This window comes from Eleutherodactylus coqui, chromosome 1 (assembly GCF_035609145.1).
Source record: "Eleutherodactylus coqui strain aEleCoq1 chromosome 1, aEleCoq1.hap1, whole genome shotgun sequence".
In the NCBI taxonomy this organism is placed as follows: Eukaryota; Metazoa; Chordata; class Amphibia; order Anura; family Eleutherodactylidae; genus Eleutherodactylus; species Eleutherodactylus coqui.
Window position 1 is genome coordinate 8,567,444 of NC_089837.1, and position 19,791 is coordinate 8,587,234.

The 19,791-nt window shown below is 46.5% G+C and overlaps 1 protein-coding gene across 1 annotated transcript in view; it reads left to right on the forward strand.

Moving 5' to 3' along the window:
- Positions 1-19,791, forward strand: part of LOC136608943 (uncharacterized) — a 105,069-nt gene that overhangs the window by 59,041 nt on the left and 26,237 nt on the right. Inside the window, exons 2-6 of the mRNA XM_066589137.1 lie at positions 5,494-5,655; positions 7,255-7,401; positions 12,694-12,834; positions 16,852-17,001; positions 17,298-17,438. Of these exons, the coding sequence (XP_066445234.1) occupies positions 5,494-5,655; positions 7,255-7,401; positions 12,694-12,834; positions 16,852-17,001; positions 17,298-17,438 (741 nt within the window). The remainder of the gene's footprint in view (positions 1-5,493; positions 5,656-7,254; positions 7,402-12,693; positions 12,835-16,851; positions 17,002-17,297; positions 17,439-19,791) is intronic.

Sequence of the window (19,791 nt, forward strand, 5' to 3'; positions counted from 1 at the left end):
GGGCGCTCTAATAACTACTTATAATATATCTGGGGTCAGTACAGGAATCTCTCCCATCATGTATTATACCCAGGACTGTAACAAGGGGCGCTCTAATAACTATGTATAGATATATCAGGGGTCAGTACAGAGATCTCTCCCATCATCTATTATACCCAGGACTATAACAAGGGGCGCTCTAATAATTATGTATAGATGTATCAGGGGTCAGTACAGAGATCTCTCCCATCATCTATTATACCCAGGACTGTAGCAAGGGGGCGCTCTAATAACTACTTATAATATATCTGGGGTCAGTACAGGAATCTCTCCCATCATGTATTATACCCAGGACTGTAACAAGGGGGCGCTCTAATAACTATGTATAGATATATCAGGGGTCAGTACAGAGATCTCTCCCATCATCTATTATACCCAGGACTGTAGCAAGGGGGCGCTCTAATAACTATGTATAGACTAGCTTATATATCCGGCTTCGCCCAAGTTAATTTGGTACTGGTGTTTATCTGGTGTTCAGACGGAAAATCTTATGAAGTCGTGGTTACTTTAGAGATACTGAGGAAAAAACATATGTTCACCATTTTGCATAGTTCTCTGCGTTACCCAGGAAATACCACGGGGAGGCAACCATGCGACGTTTCCTTTTTATAAAATGACATCAGGAAGTGAGAGAATTAGATTACGTATGTAAAATGTGGACGCTAGTTCTTTTGTGCTAGAATTGAATAATCAAGTTGGGACCTATTAGGTTTTCCTATTTTGGACATAATCTATGCTTGTGCCAAATTTCAAGTTTCTACGACATCGGGAAGTTGGAGAATGAGTGGCAAGTTAGTCAGTCAGGCAGTCAGTCAGTGAGGGCTTTCGTCATTATCCATCTATCTATCTGGAGTCAGTACAGAGATCTCTCCCATCATCTATTATACCCAGGACTGTAACAAGGGGTCGCTCTAATAACTATGTATAGATATATCGGGGGGTCAGTGCAGAGATCTCTCCTATCATCTATTCTACCCAGGACTGTAACAAGAGGGCACTCAATAACTATGTATAGATAGATCAGGGGTCAGTACAGAGATCTCTCCCATCATCTTTTATACCCAGGACTGTAACAAGAGGGCACTCAATAACTATGTATAGATAGATCAGGAGTCAGTACAGGGATCTCTCCCATCATCTATTATACCCAGCACTGTAACAAGGGGGCGCTCTAATAACTATGTATAGATATATCAGGGGTCAGTACAGAGATCTCTCCATCATCTATTATACCCAGGACTGTAACAAGAGGGCGCTCTAATAACTATGTATAGACATCAGGGGTCAGTATAGAAATCTCTCCCATCATCTATTATACCCAGGACTGTAACAAGGGGGCGCTCTAATAACTATAATATATCAGGGGTCAGTACAGAGATCTCTCCCATCATCTATCATACCTAGGACTGTAACAAGAGGGCGCTCTAATAACTATGTATAGATATATCGGGGTCAGTACAGAGATCTCTCCCATCATCTATTATACCCAGAACTGTAACAAGGGGGCGCTCTCATAGCTATGTATAGATATATCGGGGTCAGTACAGAGATCTCTCCCATCATCTATTATACCCAGGACTGTAACAAGGGGGCGCTTCAATAACTACGTAAAGATATATCAGTGGTTAGTATTAAGGCCAGATTTAGAAACCATGGGGCACTGGGCAAAGGATTTGGTGGGGGTCCTTGTTTGTCCCTGCAAACAGCTATCGGAGAAGCCCCTAATAAACTCAAGCAGTGAAGAATATATAGAGCTCCTCAAGAAAGCCAAAAAAATAAAATTGGACAGCACTCAGCTGCTTCTTTTCCCACAATTTTTAAGCTGTGGGTGGCACAAGGTACTCAGATTGCCTTTGGATTTTCTTCTCTAACCTTAGCTTGAAGACCATTGAATTTCCCCGCATGGCTGCTGCATTGTCATCTGACTGACCTCGACAGTCTTTAATATCTAGTCCATTTCTTTAAGACATTTTAGCAATCCTTGTAGCATTTCCTCCACCGATTGACCTTGATTTGGCAGAAATTGTACAAATTGTTCTACTGGCACCCATTGCCCATGTATCGATATACCAATGGTAGCTGGTTGATGTGCCCTTCATTGCATTATCAATCCAGCAATATGGAGTAATACTTTGAATATTTCCCATAATTTTGATGAGTTCATTACAGATAGCTGATGATAAAATAGTTGGAGAGGCTGGAGCCTTTATTTGCGTGCTTCTGGATGTGTAAAGATAAAATATTCTGCTAGAAGCAGGTAGATGTGCTCCCCCCGAAGCTCTGACACTGCCTGCCTGAACTTGCAGCCTTTTTTGTCCCAGTGATTAACTCAGTGGATCCAGCTGAGCTCATTGGAATCCAGAAGGAAGGCCGGTTATCACAATCTTCTGGTGCTGGTTTGGAGTCTCAGTGCTGTAACCTGAGCAGACTAATATTGTGGTCAGAGGAAGCCAGGGGTTGGTAACGGTAGGTATCAGTTTCAGTGAGCGAGCAGGCTGGTAATGTAGTCAGAGGAAGCCAGGGATTGGTTGCAGTTGTAGTGAACGAGCAGGCTGGTAATGTAGTCAGAGGAAGCCAGGGATTGGTAAGGGTAGGTATCAGTTTCAGTGAGCGAGCAGGCTGGTAATGTAGTCAGAGGAAGCCAGGGATTGGTTGCAGTTGTAGTGAACGAGCAGGCTGGTAATGTAGTCAGAGGAAGCCAGGGATTGGTAACGGTAGGTATCAGTTTCAGTGAGCGAGCAGGCTGGTAATGTAGTCAGAGGAAGCCAGGGATTGGTAACGGTAGGTATCAGTTTCAGTGAGCGAGCAGGCTGGTAATGTAGTCAGAGGAAGCCAGGGGTTGGTAACGGTAGGTATCAGTTGCAGTGAACGAGCAGGCTGGTAATGTAGTCAGAGAAATGCCAGTGGTTCCATCCCATTCCATGATGGCGTAATTTGTCTCGGCAGGGTACAGCTTCCGACTTAAATATATTATTGGATGTTCTCCACCATTTATTGATTGGGATAACACTGCCCCCAAACCTGTGTCAGAAGAGTCTGTCTGCACTATAAACTCCTTGGTAAAGTCAGGAATGATTAGTACTAGTTGTTGGCACAAAGCAGACTTCAAGCCCTGAATGAGCTTTGGTTTGGGAATCAAAACAATGGGGCTTTACCACCTACTCTGTGACTCCAAAATCACTCCTAGCTCAAGCATGCGCTTGACCACGGCAGAGATTGCCTCTCTACACGCTTCCGATATCCTGCATAGTTTTAGGTTTGCCTTCATCCCAGGCTCAGTTATGTCATGCTTTTTTACATGGGTGCGACCCGGCTAGTCAAAGCACTTCCTTGTATTTCTCAGCAGAACCTCTTTGGCGTCTTCTTGGTGCACTGAGCGGGAGTCTCCTATTCTAACTGTGGGAAAAGGTTGCTGCACCTCTTCCTCCCCAACACCCGAGGTGCCCAATAATTCCCTATCCTTCCAGGGCTTAATCACATTAACATAGTAGATCTGGTAAGGCTTTCTTCACCCCAGTTGGTGTACTTTATAAGTTATGTCTCCAACCCTCTCTACTATTTCCTTGGGACCTTGCCACTTGGCAAGAAATTTACTCTCCACAGTAGGTACCAACACCAGGACTATTCAATGTACAATAGCTATACAATAACTATACAGGACTATACAATAACAGAAAACCCCCACTAGCAACACATACACTTTGTGCAAGAACCAAAACAAACACTTGCCCATCAAGGCACCAACTGAACAGCAGTTCTCTCACTTCCTACTTCTGTAGGATGGAGCAATGGTCAGCAAACCGCAGCCGTCCACCAGGTAGAGGTGCCCTCTCCAGGCTCTGCCCCTGCAGTCTTTTCTGTCCCAGTGATTTCCTCAGTGGGTCCAGCTGAGCTCACTTGGATCCAGAATGAAGACCTGGACTGCAGTTTTATCTCATCCCGGCTAAGCAGTTGGGTGAAAACTGGTTTGGGTAGAAAGTCCTTAATATAGATCTGTATACTGGTATGAGTGGATCTGGAGAAGTCAAAGGCTTGGGCAAGAGAGTGGGAAGTGTTGACCACAGATAATTGTCATGGTCCCTTATGAGACGACACGTATGAGACGAGCCGCCGTATGAGACGAGCCACCGTATGACATGAGCTGCTGCATCAGATGAGCCGCCGTATGTGGTGAGCTTCCTGTTAAACAAGATATGCGATTAGTAAATTTTGCTGAGTTGTAGAATATGTCCAGAAGTGGTAGCCAAAATCATATTCAGGACTGAAACCTTCACATATACAAAATGAAATCATTTTCAGGCCTGAGACTTTCACACTGGTGCATGGGGGGGGGGCAGGCTGATATATGCGGCAGGCTGGTGTACGGAGGAGGCAGGCTGATGCATGGGGGAGCCAGGCTGGCGTATGGGACCGGCTGGCGTATGGAGGAACTAGGCTGATATATGGGCCGGGCTGGTGTATGGGACCGGCTGGCGTATGGAGGAACTAGGCTGATATATGGGCCGGGCTGGTGTATGGGGGGGGGGGGGGGGGGGTGCATATGCCAACCTGACCCCTTAACTCTATACAACAGCTTGACACCCTAGTCTATAGGGTGTCAAGCTGTTGTATAGAGTTTAGGGGTCAGGTTGGCATATGGGGCAGCCTGATATATTGGGTCAGACTGGTGCATGAAGCAATACTGAGTTGTGCTGTTGCTACACTAGCCAGGGCCAGGGTTTCACTTCCAACATTGTAAAGTTTCATGTGCAGCGATGTGGAGAGTATACTGAGAACGGTGTGATTGAGAGAAAAAGACCAAGCCGCCAAAGGGGATCCAATATGTCATCAAAAGGGGTCAGAGGAGGAGGTCCGGAATCATTCTGTGCAGGCGCTGCACACTTACATTAATTGCAGGTAAATACAATCCTGGTGCTCCAGCTAAGACTGGCTTCACGCTGGCATGGGCAATATAGGGCCGTGTTTCATGCCCCGATATCGCCCTTGCAATCCATGTGGAAGCAGCCTCACATAAATAAGTAAATCTTGGTATTTGTATAGCGCAAACATATTCAGGTAATTATTACCAACATCCCTGCAAGGCTGAAGAATTCCCCCACCGCGGCTGTCACAGGATGGCAGAGTTCTCCCATTGTGGCAGCAGCGATGGCTCCATTGAAAACAATGGGCAATCTTGCCGATAGATAGGACATGCTGGGATTTTTTACCTGATTAGCATTGCAATGCGGAACCCTGCAGGAAACCATCACTGATGTGAGTGGGATTCATATCTGTGCATCTCGCAACACACAAATTTTGCCAATTGTTTCGCCAGTGTGATGTTAGCCTAATGTATACTAACGCACAACTCGTCATTCTGTAGCAGAGGTCATCTATAGGAGAACTACAACTCCCAGCATTGAGGACTGACAACCTGTACAGAGATGTCCATGATTGAAGGTTTCTTCCCCACAGGGATGCCACCCAAAGAAAAGGCTGGTGCCTGCCCGAAGGAGCTCGACTTCCCCCCATGTAAACCCAGCGTGAAGAACAACTGTGAAGTAGACTCAGACTGCAAAGAGACGCTCAAGTGCTGCAAGTACCGGTGCAAGAAGCAGTGTGTCCCCCCGTTAGGCGGTAACTATTACTACTTCTATGTAGCACATACATGTTCTGCAGCGCTGTACACCCATTGTCTTCACATCAGTCCCTGCAAGCCTCCAGATTGTGCAGGACAGTCCCAGATTCGGGAAGCTGTCCCACAGTTCTGGGCGGCAAGAGACCTTTATCTCACTTGTAGGCCGGCTCTATTATACACCCAGCAAATCTACAGCGTTTGTAAGCAAAGAGACCAACAGCAAGACTGCCATAAATACAGCAAGGCCATGTGTACACTGGTGAGGGCGCCATGCCAGGTCCATGCATGGTAAGACGCACAAAACCTGCACGGAAGCAGACCCCATTGTTTCCATGTTCGATTGTTGTGCGATTCTGCAGAAATCTCTCCTATTAAGGGCGAGCACCCACTGGCGTTTTTCCGCCCGTTTTCCGCGGCGTTTTTCGCGGCGTTTTCACGGCTTTTCCATTAATTTCCATGGAGAAAAATAAGGACACATATGCAACTGACAGCTCCTATGTTAAAAACGCAAACGCAACGCAAAAAAAACGCCAGTGGACAGGAACACATGTTATCTCTATGCCTGTGCAGGAAAAACGCAAAACGCAAAACGCAGGTAAAAAAACGCCAGTGGGTGCTCGCCCTTACTCTGATGGGTGAGAAAAAAAAATCCCTTCTCACTTGTATCACAAGTTTTATGTGAGGGCGATGCAATTTAACATTTTTCTATTGAAAGTACTGGCGATTTTCACGGGTGTATTTTCTTGCAAATCGCATCGCACTCATAGTGAAAATCGCATTTTTACAAGCGCGGCCAAGGCTGTATTTACAATGGGACTTGCAAGTTTGTGCAATGCGATTTTAACATTAGAAAGCCCCATTAAACAAAAGGCGGTGATATCGCAGCGTTAATAACAATGCTCGCGGGTAAAAGCCCTCAGGCTGTGAGTCTCACCAACCGTGCATGGAAATCCAGTGGACGGATTTAGGGGAGCTACTGTTCTCTGCTATTTGTGGGGTGATCTCTTCCTTTATTTCCTACAGGACCACAAAATAAATCGTATCACACGCAGAAGTCATCTTCATGTGAGTGCGATGCGCTTTTACAATTGTCCCCATTAAAATGACCTGCAGTTCTCATGCGATCTAATACTAATACATTCACGTTAAAAAATTTTTTTTTAAAAATCCCATTTTTACCAGCATGATTTCTGTTCGAGTTTCTTGGACCGACCTCACACTTGTCCAAGTAAATACATCCTCAATCTTCAGTTTCTATGCAAGTGTGACGCATTTTTGTGAGAAAATCGCATCTTGTTACCGCAGGCGACGTGTGTGAAAATTGCATGCTGTCTCAATGGGAAAAAATGTACAATTGCGTCGCACTGTCACGTACAAGTGAGTTTCAGGCGACGGCCATTCTTATCGTGCCCATAGCAAAAAAATCAGAGTATTCTGTGATATCGTTAGGGATTAAATTGTCTAAAGATGCATCAGATTTGTCATCCAGCGTTAGTTTATATTATCTAGTGAACGGGGTTAGTAAATCTGCTTCCTATGTGTCAGACCGCCGTGACCATGCTGCCTCTTCCTGATCTGATTCTCTTCTTTTGGGTTAGCTAAGACGAATCCCTGTCCACCCAACACCGTCTCCAAGTGCCTCGACAAGAAGTACAACGATGAGTGTGGCAATGATAATCAGTGTCCAGGGACGGACCGATGCTGCTGTGCTCGTTGTGCACGGAAGTGCATCGCAACTGTACCAGGTGAGAGGGGCATTAACTGGGCATAAAAGGGGCAAAGAGATTACAGAATTAGTCAGAATCAGCCGGCGCTAAGAATCCAGGATCTACAGATTCAAAGAAGCACAGACATGAGGTGATACTACACCGGTACATGATGTGGGAGGTGATACGACACCGGTACATGATGTGGGAGGTGATACTACACCGGTACATGATGTGGGAGGAGATACTACACCGGTACATGATGTGGGAGGAGATACTACACCGATACATGATGTGGGAGGAGATACTACACCGGTACATGATGTGTGAGGTGATACTACACCGGTACATGATGTGGGAGGTGATACTACACCGGTACATGATGTGGGAGGTGATACTACACCGGTACATGATGTGGGAGGAGATACTACACCGGTACATGATGTGTGAGGAGATACTACACTGGTACATGATGTGTGATGTGATACTACACCGGTATATGATGTGTAATGTGATACTACACCGATACATGATGTGTGATGATATACTACACCGGTACATGATGTGTGAGGAGATACTACACCGGTATATGATGTGTGTGGAGATACTACACCGGTATATGATGTGTGTGGAGATACTACACCGATACATGACGTGTGAGGAGATACTACACCGGTACATGATGTGGGAGGAGATACTACACCGGTACATGATGTGGGAGGTGATACTACACCGGTACATGATGTGTGAGAAGATACTACACCGATACATGATGTGTGAGGAGCTACTACACCGGTACATGATGTGTGAGGAGATACTACACGGGTACATGATGTGTGAGGAGATACTACACGGGTACATGATGTGTGAGGAGATACTACACGGGTACATGGTGTGTGATGAGATACTACAGCAGTGCATGATGTGTGAGATACTACACCGATACATGATGTGTGAGGAGATACTGCACCGGTACATGATGTGTGAGGAGATACTACACGGGTACATGATGTGTGAGGAGATACTACACGGGTACATGATGTGTGAGGAGATACTACACCGGTACATGATGTGTGAGGAGATACTACACGGGTACATGATGTGTGAGGAGATACTACACCGGTACATGATGTGTGAGGAGATACTACACCGGTACATGATGTGTGAGGAGATACTACACCGGTACATGATGTGTGAGGAGATACTACACCGGTACATGATGTGTGTGGAGATACTACACCGGTACATGATGTGTGTGGAGATACTACACCGGTACATGATGTGTGACTATCACCGTGGCAGAGTAAGTCCTTGAATTTACAAGAGGTCACTGAAAGGACTAAAACTTAATTTTTATGAAGTACTAGCTTACCCGTTGCTGCGAAGACAGACATACAATCGTTATATATATATAAGATAGATAACAACCAATCGCAGCGCAGCTTTCATGTTACCTCAGCAGTATAATATATAACAACCAATCACAGCACAGCTTTCATGTTAACTTAGTGGTATAATATATAACAACCAATCACAGCGCAGCTTTCATGTTACCTCAGCGGTATAATATATAACAACCAATCACAGCACAGCTTTCATGTTACCTCAGCGGTATAATATATAACAACCAATCACAGCACAGCTTTCATGTTACCTCAGCTTTATAATATATAACACCCAATCACCGCGCAGCTTTCATGTTACCTCAGCAGAAAGAGAAATAACAACCAATCACAGCACAACTTCTATTCTGCCTCAGCAATATAAAAAATAGCAACCAATCAGAGCGCAGCTTTCATGTTACCTCAGCAGTATAAGAAATGGCAACCAATCACAGCACAGCTTTCATGTTACCTCAGCGGTATAATATATAGCAACCAATCACAGCGCAGCTTTCATGTTACCTCAGTGGTATAATATATAACAACCAATCACAGCGCAGCTTTCATGTTGCCTCAGCAGTATAATATATAGCAACCAATCACAGCGCAGCTTTCATGTTACCTCAGCAGTATAAGAAATAGCAACCAATCACAGCACAGCTTTCATGTTACCTCAGCAGTATAAGAAATGGCAACCAATCACAGCACAGCTTTCATGTTACCTCAGCGGTATAAGAAATAGCAACCAAGCACAGCTTTCATTTTACCTCAGCGGTATAAGAAATAGCAACCAATCACAGCACAGCTTTCATGTTGCCTCAGCAGTATAAGTAGCAACCAATCACAGCACAGCTTTCATGTTGCCTCAGCAGTATAAGAAGTAGCAACCAATCACAGCACAGCTTTCATGTTGCCTCAGCAGTATAAGAAGTAGCAACCAATCACAGCACAGCTTTCATGTTGCCTCAGCAGTATAAGAAGTAGCAACCAATCACAGCACAGCTTTCATGTTGCCTCAGCAGTATAATATATAGCAACCAATCACAGCGCTGCTTTCATGTAACCTCGGCAGTATAAGAAATAGCAACCAATCACAGCACAGCTTTCATGTTACCTCAGCAGTATAAGAAATAGCAACCAATCACAGCACAGCTTTTCATTTTACCCCAGCATTCTCATTATCCAGCAATTGTCTTGCGATACGTTTGGCGGATGCATCATTTTGTAGTTGAACACGCCTCCCGTTGCTCGTAATGCCTTTTGCTTTTGTGCTTGAGATGGAAATCAAACGATCTTTGTCTGGGGGCATAACTGTCGACGACGCTCGCACACGCGCCACCTATTGTAGGATAGATGTACTATGCCAGTAACCTTCCCAGGAGTGTACTCAGCAACTTCCCAAAGTCTCATGGCGATTGGATGAATGGTGTAGTAGTGCATAAAGGACAGACAGACAGACATACATTCATTTTTATATATATAGATGACATCAGGAAGTGAGAGAATTAGATTCCGTACGTAAAATTTGGACGCTAATTCTTTTGCGCTTAGAATTGAATAATCGAGTTGGGACCCAATTACTTTTCCTATTTTGGAGATAATCTATGATTGTGTCAAAATTCATGTTTCTACGACATCGGGAAGTTGGAGAACTTTTGGCGAGTCAGTCAGTGAGTCAGTGAGGGCTTTCGTCTTCTATATATATAAAATTGAATGTACGCGTGTCTGTATGTATGCGTGTCTGTCTGTGTGTCTGTTTGTCCTTTATGCGCTACTACACCATTCATCTGATCGCCATGAAACTTTGGGAAGTTGTTGAGTACACTCCTGGGAAGATTATAGGCATAGTACAACTATCCTACGATAGGTGGCGCGCGTGCGAGCATCATCGATAGTTATGCCCCCCAGACAAAGATCGTTTGATTTCCATCATTGCCACTAATTCTCTCACTTCCCGATGTCGTAGAAACATGAAATTTGGCACGAGCATAGATTATCTCCAAAATAGCAAAAGTAATTGGGTCCCAATTCGATTATTCAAGTCTAAGCGCCACATTTTACGTACGGAATCTAATCTTCTCACTTCCCAATGTCATAGAAACTTGAAATTTGGCCTCCCATTGAATCTGAATGAATTTGTCATAATTTAAAGTGTACCTGAGTTTTCAACAGGTTTTCTGAAGTACCCCACATTCTCTTACCTGCTCATTTACTGCTGTTTGCACCCTGTTTCATTTTTGCAGGTTCTAATTTTCAGGTTGTCTTCCCCATTTTTCCAATGCTCTGCTTTTTGCAATCCACTATTAGGGAGGAGGGAGTGAGTGTAGCAAGCCCAGCATTCTGCCAGTAATTCTCTGTCCTGATTTCCTTGCCTTACCTTCCCATGCTGCATTGCACATTACAGTCTGGTCCAATCAGCAGGGAGGCAGTATCTGAATGCCTGCCCCTCCGCTTTCCCAGGACAATCAGGCATTTAGATACATTGTGGCCAAATGTTTAGTAAAAACACTGTAATGTGTGCACAGAAATGAATACAGATGATGTAACGGCAGCAGAGGCAGAGACTGTGAAGGTTGTTATCACTGTGTCTGTAGATCTGTCGGTATGCAGCCTATAAGTGCAGGGGAGCTGCCCACAAAGATAGCCCCTCGCTCTGTTGCTATGGAAACATGCCTATATCCTTGAAACTACAGAAGCTCTGTACCTAACCACAGAGAGTGGATTGCAGAGAAGCTGGCAGGGAGACCCCTAGTGGCTGCCACCGCAAACGTGCTTTACAGCGGTAAAGCTACAACATTTTTAATGCAAGTATATTACAGAAATGAGGAGACTGACAAAAGCCAGTAAATGAGTAGAAGTCAGTGTCCCTCTAATACCGCTAAACTGTGACATAAAGTGCTGCCAAAAACATATAATCACCACTATGGCACAGAAATAGCAATGCTATACTGTACACAGCACACACAGATAGCTGAAGCCTGGATATCATGGGGCAGGAGCCCAGCTGTAGGGGATCCATCTGGGGCAGTTTGACTGTAGTTCCCTCTCCTGCTCCCTGTTACAACCCTTCGCTCTTGTTAGTATTGCAGGAACTTATGGTCCCTCTGAGTTCCAGTACAGAGGAGAGCAGTCATGCTGCTTCCTCTTCTGCTAGTACTGAGCCCACCCCAGGTGTAGTAGGAGGGGGTGACCCCTTGTCCTGGGTTTGCTCAGTTAGCCACTTGTTTGCTAACAGCTGATGCGCCCCCCACTGTTTGCAATGCTGAACAGCTCATTGTGTGCGGATTCAGTGTGATTGACAGCTGAGCTCGGACTCCAGAAGATGTGGATCATTTCTTGATGGATCAAGCGAGTTCTATGTGTTACAAGCAGATTTTGTTGCAGACTTTCTAGCAGAGTTGTCACATTTCACCCCTGCATTGCAATCCCATCACATCTCGGTGTAGTCATAGACTTCAGGCCAGAAGCTTCTGTGCCCCAACCTGTAACCATGTGCCATTCATCACAGCGGTGCCGTCATATGTGACACAGGGGACAACTGCCATCTTTACAACCTCCGCAGCTCACTGTCATCGGCATTGGAATCCTGCATGCAGTAAACAATCTGTACATCACAGCATGCCGGCTGCATAACCCGTTGGCTTCCATCTCTGGAGTCCGTAACAAGGTGCAGAAATTGGGTCACATAGTCTACATTAGCGAGTATTTTGTTTCCCGCTGACTGTCATCTCTCAGATGAGTGTAATACGCAGTCCCAATCTCCCACGGATGGCATGCACTATCTTGGCACGTATCACGCCTGCATGCATGCTGAGATAGGGTATGGGGATTGTCAGCACGCAGCAAGTACGCTGGTCATTGCAACAACTTACACCCATGTGACAAAGGCCTTCGTCTTTGGTTACTAGAACATAGAAGTCTATTACCTGTTGTCTCGTTATCGTTGCAGTAAAATCTGGAGAATGTCCTAACATCAAAGCTAAATGTTCTGTGGCAAGCTCAAAACCAGAGTGTCGGACTGACGGGCAGTGCAGTGGAGAGAAAAAGTGCTGCAATGATTGCGGGATGAAATGTGTGGATCCTAAAGCAGGTAACAGCAATCTATTATGTGTAGAAGGTCGGGGCTGCTGTAGGAGTCAGGCTGGTGTATGCGGTCAGGATGCTATATGGGGTCGGGCTGCTGTATGGGGTCAAGAGCACAAATCAGAAGGGGAAGGGAGACAGTTTTGAATTTCATTAAAAATTTTTTTTACTTATTTAGAAATTGATGGCAGCAACACATCTCACAAAGGTTTCGGTGTCTACCATTGTGCAGCGTCCCCCTACTGGAAAGTGAGGTGACTAATTGCTAGAGTTTTGGGAAGTTGTCCCATTCTTGTCTGATGGAGAATTCCAGCTGCTCCACAGGCCTCTTCTTTGCCAGATTTTTAGTTTCATAATATGAAAAATGTGAAAGGCCTGGACTGCAGGCGGTCGGTTCACCCCGGACTCTTCTCCTGTGAAGCTGTTGTGATGGATGTAGTATATGATGGAAGGTCTGGACTGCAGGCGGTCGCTTCACCCTGGACTCTTCTCCTGTGAAGCTGTTGTGATGGATGTAGTATGTGGTGGAAGGTCTGGACTACAGAAAGCCGGTTCACCCCGGACTCTTCTCCTGTGAAGCTGTTGTGATGGATGTAGTATATGGTGGAAGGTCTGGACTGCAGGCGGCCGGTTCACCCCGGACTCTTCTCCTGTGAAGCTGTTGTGATGGATGTAGTATGTGGTGGAAGGTCTGGACTACAGAAAGCCGGTTCACCCCGGACTCTTCTCCTGTGAAGCTGTTGTGATGGATGTAGTATATGGTGGAAGGTCTGGACTGCAGGCGGCCGGTTCACCCCGGACTCTTCTCCTGTGAAGCTGTTGTGATGGATGTAGTATGTAGTGGAAGGTCTGAACTGCAGGCGGTCGGTTCACCCTGGACTCTTCTCCTGTGAAGCTGTTGTGATGGATGTAGTATATGATGGAAGGTCTGGACTGCAGGCGGTCGCTTCACCCTGGACTCTTCTCCTGTGAAGCTGTTGTGATGGATGTAGTATGTGGTGGAAGGTCTGGACTACAGAAAGCCGGTTCACCCCGGACTCTTCTCCTGTGAAGCTGTTGTGATGGATGTAGTATATGGTGGAAGGTCTGGACTGCAGGCGGCCGGTTCACCCCGGACTCTTCTCCTGTGAAGCTGTTGTGATGGATGTAGTATGTGGTGGAAAGTCTGGACTGCAGGTGGCCGGTTTACCCCAGACTCTTCTTCTGTGAAGCCATGCTGTTGTGATTGATGCAGTATATGGTGGAAGGTCTGGACTGCAGGCAGCCGGTTCACCCCAGACTCTTCTCCTGTGAAGCTGTTGCGATGGATGTAGTATATGGTGGAAGGTCTGGACTGCAGGTGGCCGGTTCACCCCGGACTCCTCCTGTGAAGCCATGCTATTGTGATGGATGTAGTATGTGGTGGAAGGTCTGGACTGCAGGCGGCCGGTTCACCCCAGACTCTTCTCCTGTGAAGCTGTTGTGATGGATGCAGTATATGGTGGAAGGTCTGGACTGCAGGCGGCTGGTTCACTCCGGACTCTTCTCCTGTGAAGCTGTTGTGATGGATGTAGTATTTGCTGGAAGGTCCGGACAGCAGTTGGCTGGTTCACTCCGGACTCTTCTCCTGTGAAGCCATGCTGTTGTCATGGATGCAGTATATATATGGTCTCCTCTGAAAGAGACATTATCTGGATGGGTCATATGTTGTTCTACAACCTCTAAATACTGTCAGCATTCATAGTGCCTGTCAGGATGTGTGTGCTGCCCGTGCCATAGGCACTAATGCCACCCTGTACCATCAGACATGCAGGACTGTCAGGATAGGGTCCGGGATAATGGAAGTCCCTGAGAAAACCCGCAACCCCTGTCCCTGCCTACTTGCCCCCCTAGGCTAACCACGAGGGTGACAACTGGGCGGCGTTCCATGCACTCACTAGGGAAGCGGGACACGGGAAAGACAAACAGACACTGGAGACAAACAGTAGAATGGTCAGACTATCCGGGTCGGCAATAGAAGAGTACGCGGTACAAAGGGGTCAGGCAAAAACAAAGTTGAGTCCAAAAAGCAGAAGTCAGAAAGCCGGGGTCACAGCAGGAGTCAAACAATACGTGGGTGCAGCTGGAAGACCAAACTAACACTGGCTATGCTAGAAGGAAACAGACACATTTAAATGCTGTCAGAACTCCTGCCCCAGCAGCTGATTGGGGTGGGGAGCCTGACAGCAGCAGGACCCAATCAAGGAGACGCTGGGAATACGCCCCCCAGCCTTGCTGAGCAGACGAATGCCAAGGAAGCACACCTGGTAGTCATGGAAATGGGGACATGCCGCATGGCGGCACCCGCTGCGCCCCTAGCAACCCGGGGGCGACCAGAGTTACAGCGGCCAGGGGATATCACTAGAACCGGGGCTCCCCTGGGCCGCACTCCTGCAACCCGGGTGGTAGGACTGGTAGTGCAGACACAGAGGCCCTGACAGGACTGGGCGCTGATAACAAGCTGGAGATCCCACTCCTCTTGAGTCGCCAGGACACGGTGTCCATTGTTTCTAAAAAGAATATCAAATTTTGCTTTCTCTGCCCACAGATCAGTTTTCCATTTTGCCTCAGTCCATTATAAATGAACTTTGGCCCAGAGAAGACGCCGGCATTCCTGGATTGTGGTGTATGACTGCTTCTCTGCATGATACAGCTATATAACTTACATTTATGGATTGTACAGACAGTGATTCCTGGAAGTATTCCTGAGCCCTGCAGTGATTGCATTACAGAATCACGTCTGTTTATAATGCAGTGAGGCCTGAGGGCCGTAGATCTCCAGCATCCAATATTGTCCATCGGGCTTGTCCCTTGTGCTCATGAATTCCTCCAGCTTCTCTGACTCTCTTGATGATATTATGTCCTGTAGACGGTGGAATATTCAAAGTCTTCACAATTTTACAGTGAATAACATTTTTCCGAAACCCACAATGTTTAGAAGCAGTTTTTCACAGATTAGTGAACGTCCGACCTTCTTTGCTTTTGAGAGATTCGGCCTCTCTAAAATGTATTTTTTACAGTCATATGACTTAGTAAAAAATTGACCCTCTAGCAGTTTTCGACTAGTACAACATAAGCCCCATTTACACACAACAATTATTGCTCAGAATTCTTTCAAACGATGGCATATGAGCGATAATCATTGCGTGTAAATGCTACCATCGTTTACTATACTTCACCTTCAATGATGATTTGAAAGCAAACTTCAAACAGGGTAGATAACAGGAACACACACTGTGTTCTGCACAGGAGTCGGATATTACATTGTACCCAGCCCATGGACGTAACTATAGGGGATGCAGAGAGTGCGCTTGCACCTGGGCCCAGGAGCCTTAAGGGGCCCATAAGGCCTCTCTTCTCCATATAGGGAGCCCAGTACTATGAATAAAGCATTATAGTTGGGGGCCCTGTTACAGGTTTTGCATTGGGGCCCAGGAGCTTCATATTACACCTCTAACCCAGCCAACTGCCTAAGTAAGAACAAAGGAGCTGTGTGCAGAACTCAGACCACCTCCTGGGCTCTGCAAACAGCTCCTGGAAGCTCATTTACACAGAAATGAAGCTGATAAAGTGCTAATGGACATTAGTGCCCATTAGCACTTTATGCAAAAGGATCGCTAAAACTGTCCATCTTTCAATCGTTTGAAAGATTGTCTTTGTGTGTAAATGGGCCTTTAGATTTCCAGCCTTTTGTTACCCTGCTCCTAACTTTTGTGAGATGTGTTGCTGCCATCAACTTCTAATTAAGTTATTTTTTTAAAATGAAATGGAAGAATATCTCCCTTTGCCCTCTGATTTATGTTTTATGTTGTGTCGTGAATAAAATCTGGTTAGATGAGAATTCCAAATCATTGCATTCTTTTTTCTATACATTTATTTACATTTTACATTGTGCCCCGACTTTTAGAATTGGGATTATAAATGATTCTGTACACATAAGTATAGACCCGTCTGTATGATATAGTGTCACGGGCCTCTTGTGATCTAGACTTGTGTTTTATTCCAGGGCACCCTGGCTTTTGTCCTGCAAGTCCAAAGCAGGCGTCTTGTTCTACTCCTCTAGACAAGGCGCTCTGCCAAGTGGATGCCGACTGTCTACCAAATCAAAAGTGCTGCTTGTCCAAAAACAAGAAGCAATGTGTGACATCACTGAAAGGTAAAAGTTGCCCGAAAAATGGAAGATCTAATTTTTGCCCTGCTTTAGTTTTTTTGTATGGTGAGATGTGGTGGGGCAGGTAACACTCAACCCAGGACTCCATGATGTACTGCAGTAATGGTGAACATACCTCCAGATGTCGATGGCGTCATAGGCTATGACCTCTATCTGATAAGAAATTCATGTCTAAGGCCTGACTGGAATCCATTTCCTTTGATAGTTGTCCAGCAGGTGGCGTTACATAAGCTGGGGCCAATGTATACTGTAGACTGAATATCACCACTGTTCTTTTCCAGAGAAAAGTGGAAAGTGTCCTGTTCCAAAAGCAAAATGTCCATTTCCTCCTCCCCCGATGTGTGAGGGTGATGGCAATTGTCCTGGAGACCAGAAGTGCTGCACCCCTTTCTGCCAGCGGTTGTGTACAAACCCCGTTACAGGTGAGAGAATCCATTGAGGTGATGTTGAAGATGACATGTAAGAGGGAGGTTGTGGCCGCAGTCATCAATCACATCCATTTACAAAGAAAGTGTTTGATAAGAAACTGTTTTATGCCATTGGACTGCAGTTGTCCTAATGATGACTCTGGGCCTGGCCACACAGACCCGTTTATAGGTAATGCTGAGACACTAAATGCAGGTGGCGCCACATCAGGTGGTGGATGTACACTATATTGACAGCAGTACGAGGACGCATGTAGAAGGGGAAGAAATTGTATTTTATCTACATTTTTCCATCCGGCATTGGGCTCCTTTGGCCATAATGACTGCAGTAACCCTGCGGCCGCCAGATCCCCAGAGATCTTTGGAGGGATTTGCTTCCATTTCTAGTGATGCGGGGGATGATGTGTGTGTTGGACGTGCACGGATACAGCATTCTAGCTCATCCCAAAGTTGCTTGTTAAGATTAAAATCCAGACTTTTGGCCGGCCAATAAAGTTTGCAGACGTTCTGCTCCTCAAACCAAGCCTCAACATCGCGTTCTGTATGACATGGCGCTCGGTTCTTTTGGTGGAGACACAGAACTGTACCAGAGTATTACCACAGAGGAGGTGATGATATATTGTCCAGGATGTCTCTGTACCCATAGATGTTGAGGGTGGACTTCACTATTACCAATGGCCCTAGTCCTTTAAACTTCACTTTTAGAACAATGCAGTTGCGTAATAAAAAAAGCTCTCCAGGCAACCGCCACACCAAAGTGCATCCATTCGATCACAAGATGGTGAACTGTGATTCATCTGTCCCCAACACTTGCTTTCACTCACTTACAGTCCGTTGCTCCAAGTCCCATAGTAGGCGCCGCTGTGCATTCACTGCTGTGATGGTGTATGCAGCCCCTCGTCCATGGTAACCCCTTACATGCTGTTCCCTATGGAGGGTTCTGGTACTAATGGATGTCCGTGTAAGACATCCTGAGCGCGGGCAGGCGATGTGTGTGATGTCTTCAATACTCTTACGAGGCTTCGTTGTCCACGTTCTATCAGTTTACAAGGTTTCCCTGAACATGGCCGCACCGCACACCGGATGGCTTCCATCTCCCAATAACATGGCTAAGAGTGGACTCTGGAAGGTGCAGAAGCTGCAATGTCCTGTACTGATTTGTTGATGACATTTCCCACACCCTGTTGTCAGCTGTACAGCTGGTAACATCCCACAACCAGACCCCGCTGTCAGCTCTACATTTGGTGACATTCCTCTGCCAAACCCCATTGTCAGCTCTACACCTGGTGACATTCCACCGCCAGACTCCGTTGTCAGCTCTACACCTGGTGACATCCCCCCCACCAGACCCCGTTGTCAGCTGTACACCTGGTGACATCCCCACAACAGACCCCGTTGTCAGCTCTACAACTGGTGACGTCCCACCACCAGACCCTATTACCAGTTCTACACCTGGTGACATCCCACCACCAGACACCATTGTCAGCTCTACACCTGGTGACATCCGACCACCAGACCCCATTGTCAACTCTACAGCTGGTAACATCCCACCACAAGACCCCGCTGTCAGCTCTACATCTGGTGACATCCCACTACCAGACACCGATGTCAGCTCTACACATGGTGACATCAGACGACCAGACCCCGCTGTCAGTTCTACAGCTGGTAACATCCCACACGAGACCCCGCTGTCAGCTCTACATTTGGTGACATCCCTCTGCCAAACCCCATTGTTGGCTATACAACTGGTGACATCCCACCACCAGACTCCCTTGTCAGCTCTACACCTGGTGACATCCCTCCACCAGACCCCGTTGTCAGCTCCACACCTGGTGACATCCCTCCACCAGACCCCGTTGTCAGTTGTACACCTGGTGACATCCCCCCACCAGACCCCGTTGTCAGCTCTACACCAGGTGACATCCCACCACCAGACCCCATTGTCAGCTCTACAGCTGGTGACATCCCTTACCAGACACTATTGTCAGCTCTACACTTGGTGACATCCCCCTCACTAGACCCCGTTGTCAGCTCTACACCTGGTGACATCCCTCTGCCAAACCCTGTTGTAAGCTGTACATCTGGTGGCATCTCACTACCAGACCCCATTGTCAGCTCTACACCTGACGTTCCTCCAACAGACCCCGTTGTCAGCTCTTCAACTGGTGACATCCCCCCACCAGACCCCATTATCAGTTCTACACCAGATGACATCCCATCACCTTACACCGTTGACAGCTCTACACCTGGTAAAATCCCACCACCAGACCCCATTGTCAGCTCTACATTTGGTGACATCCCTCTGCCAAACCTCATTGTCAGCTCTACACCTGGTGACATCCTCCCACCA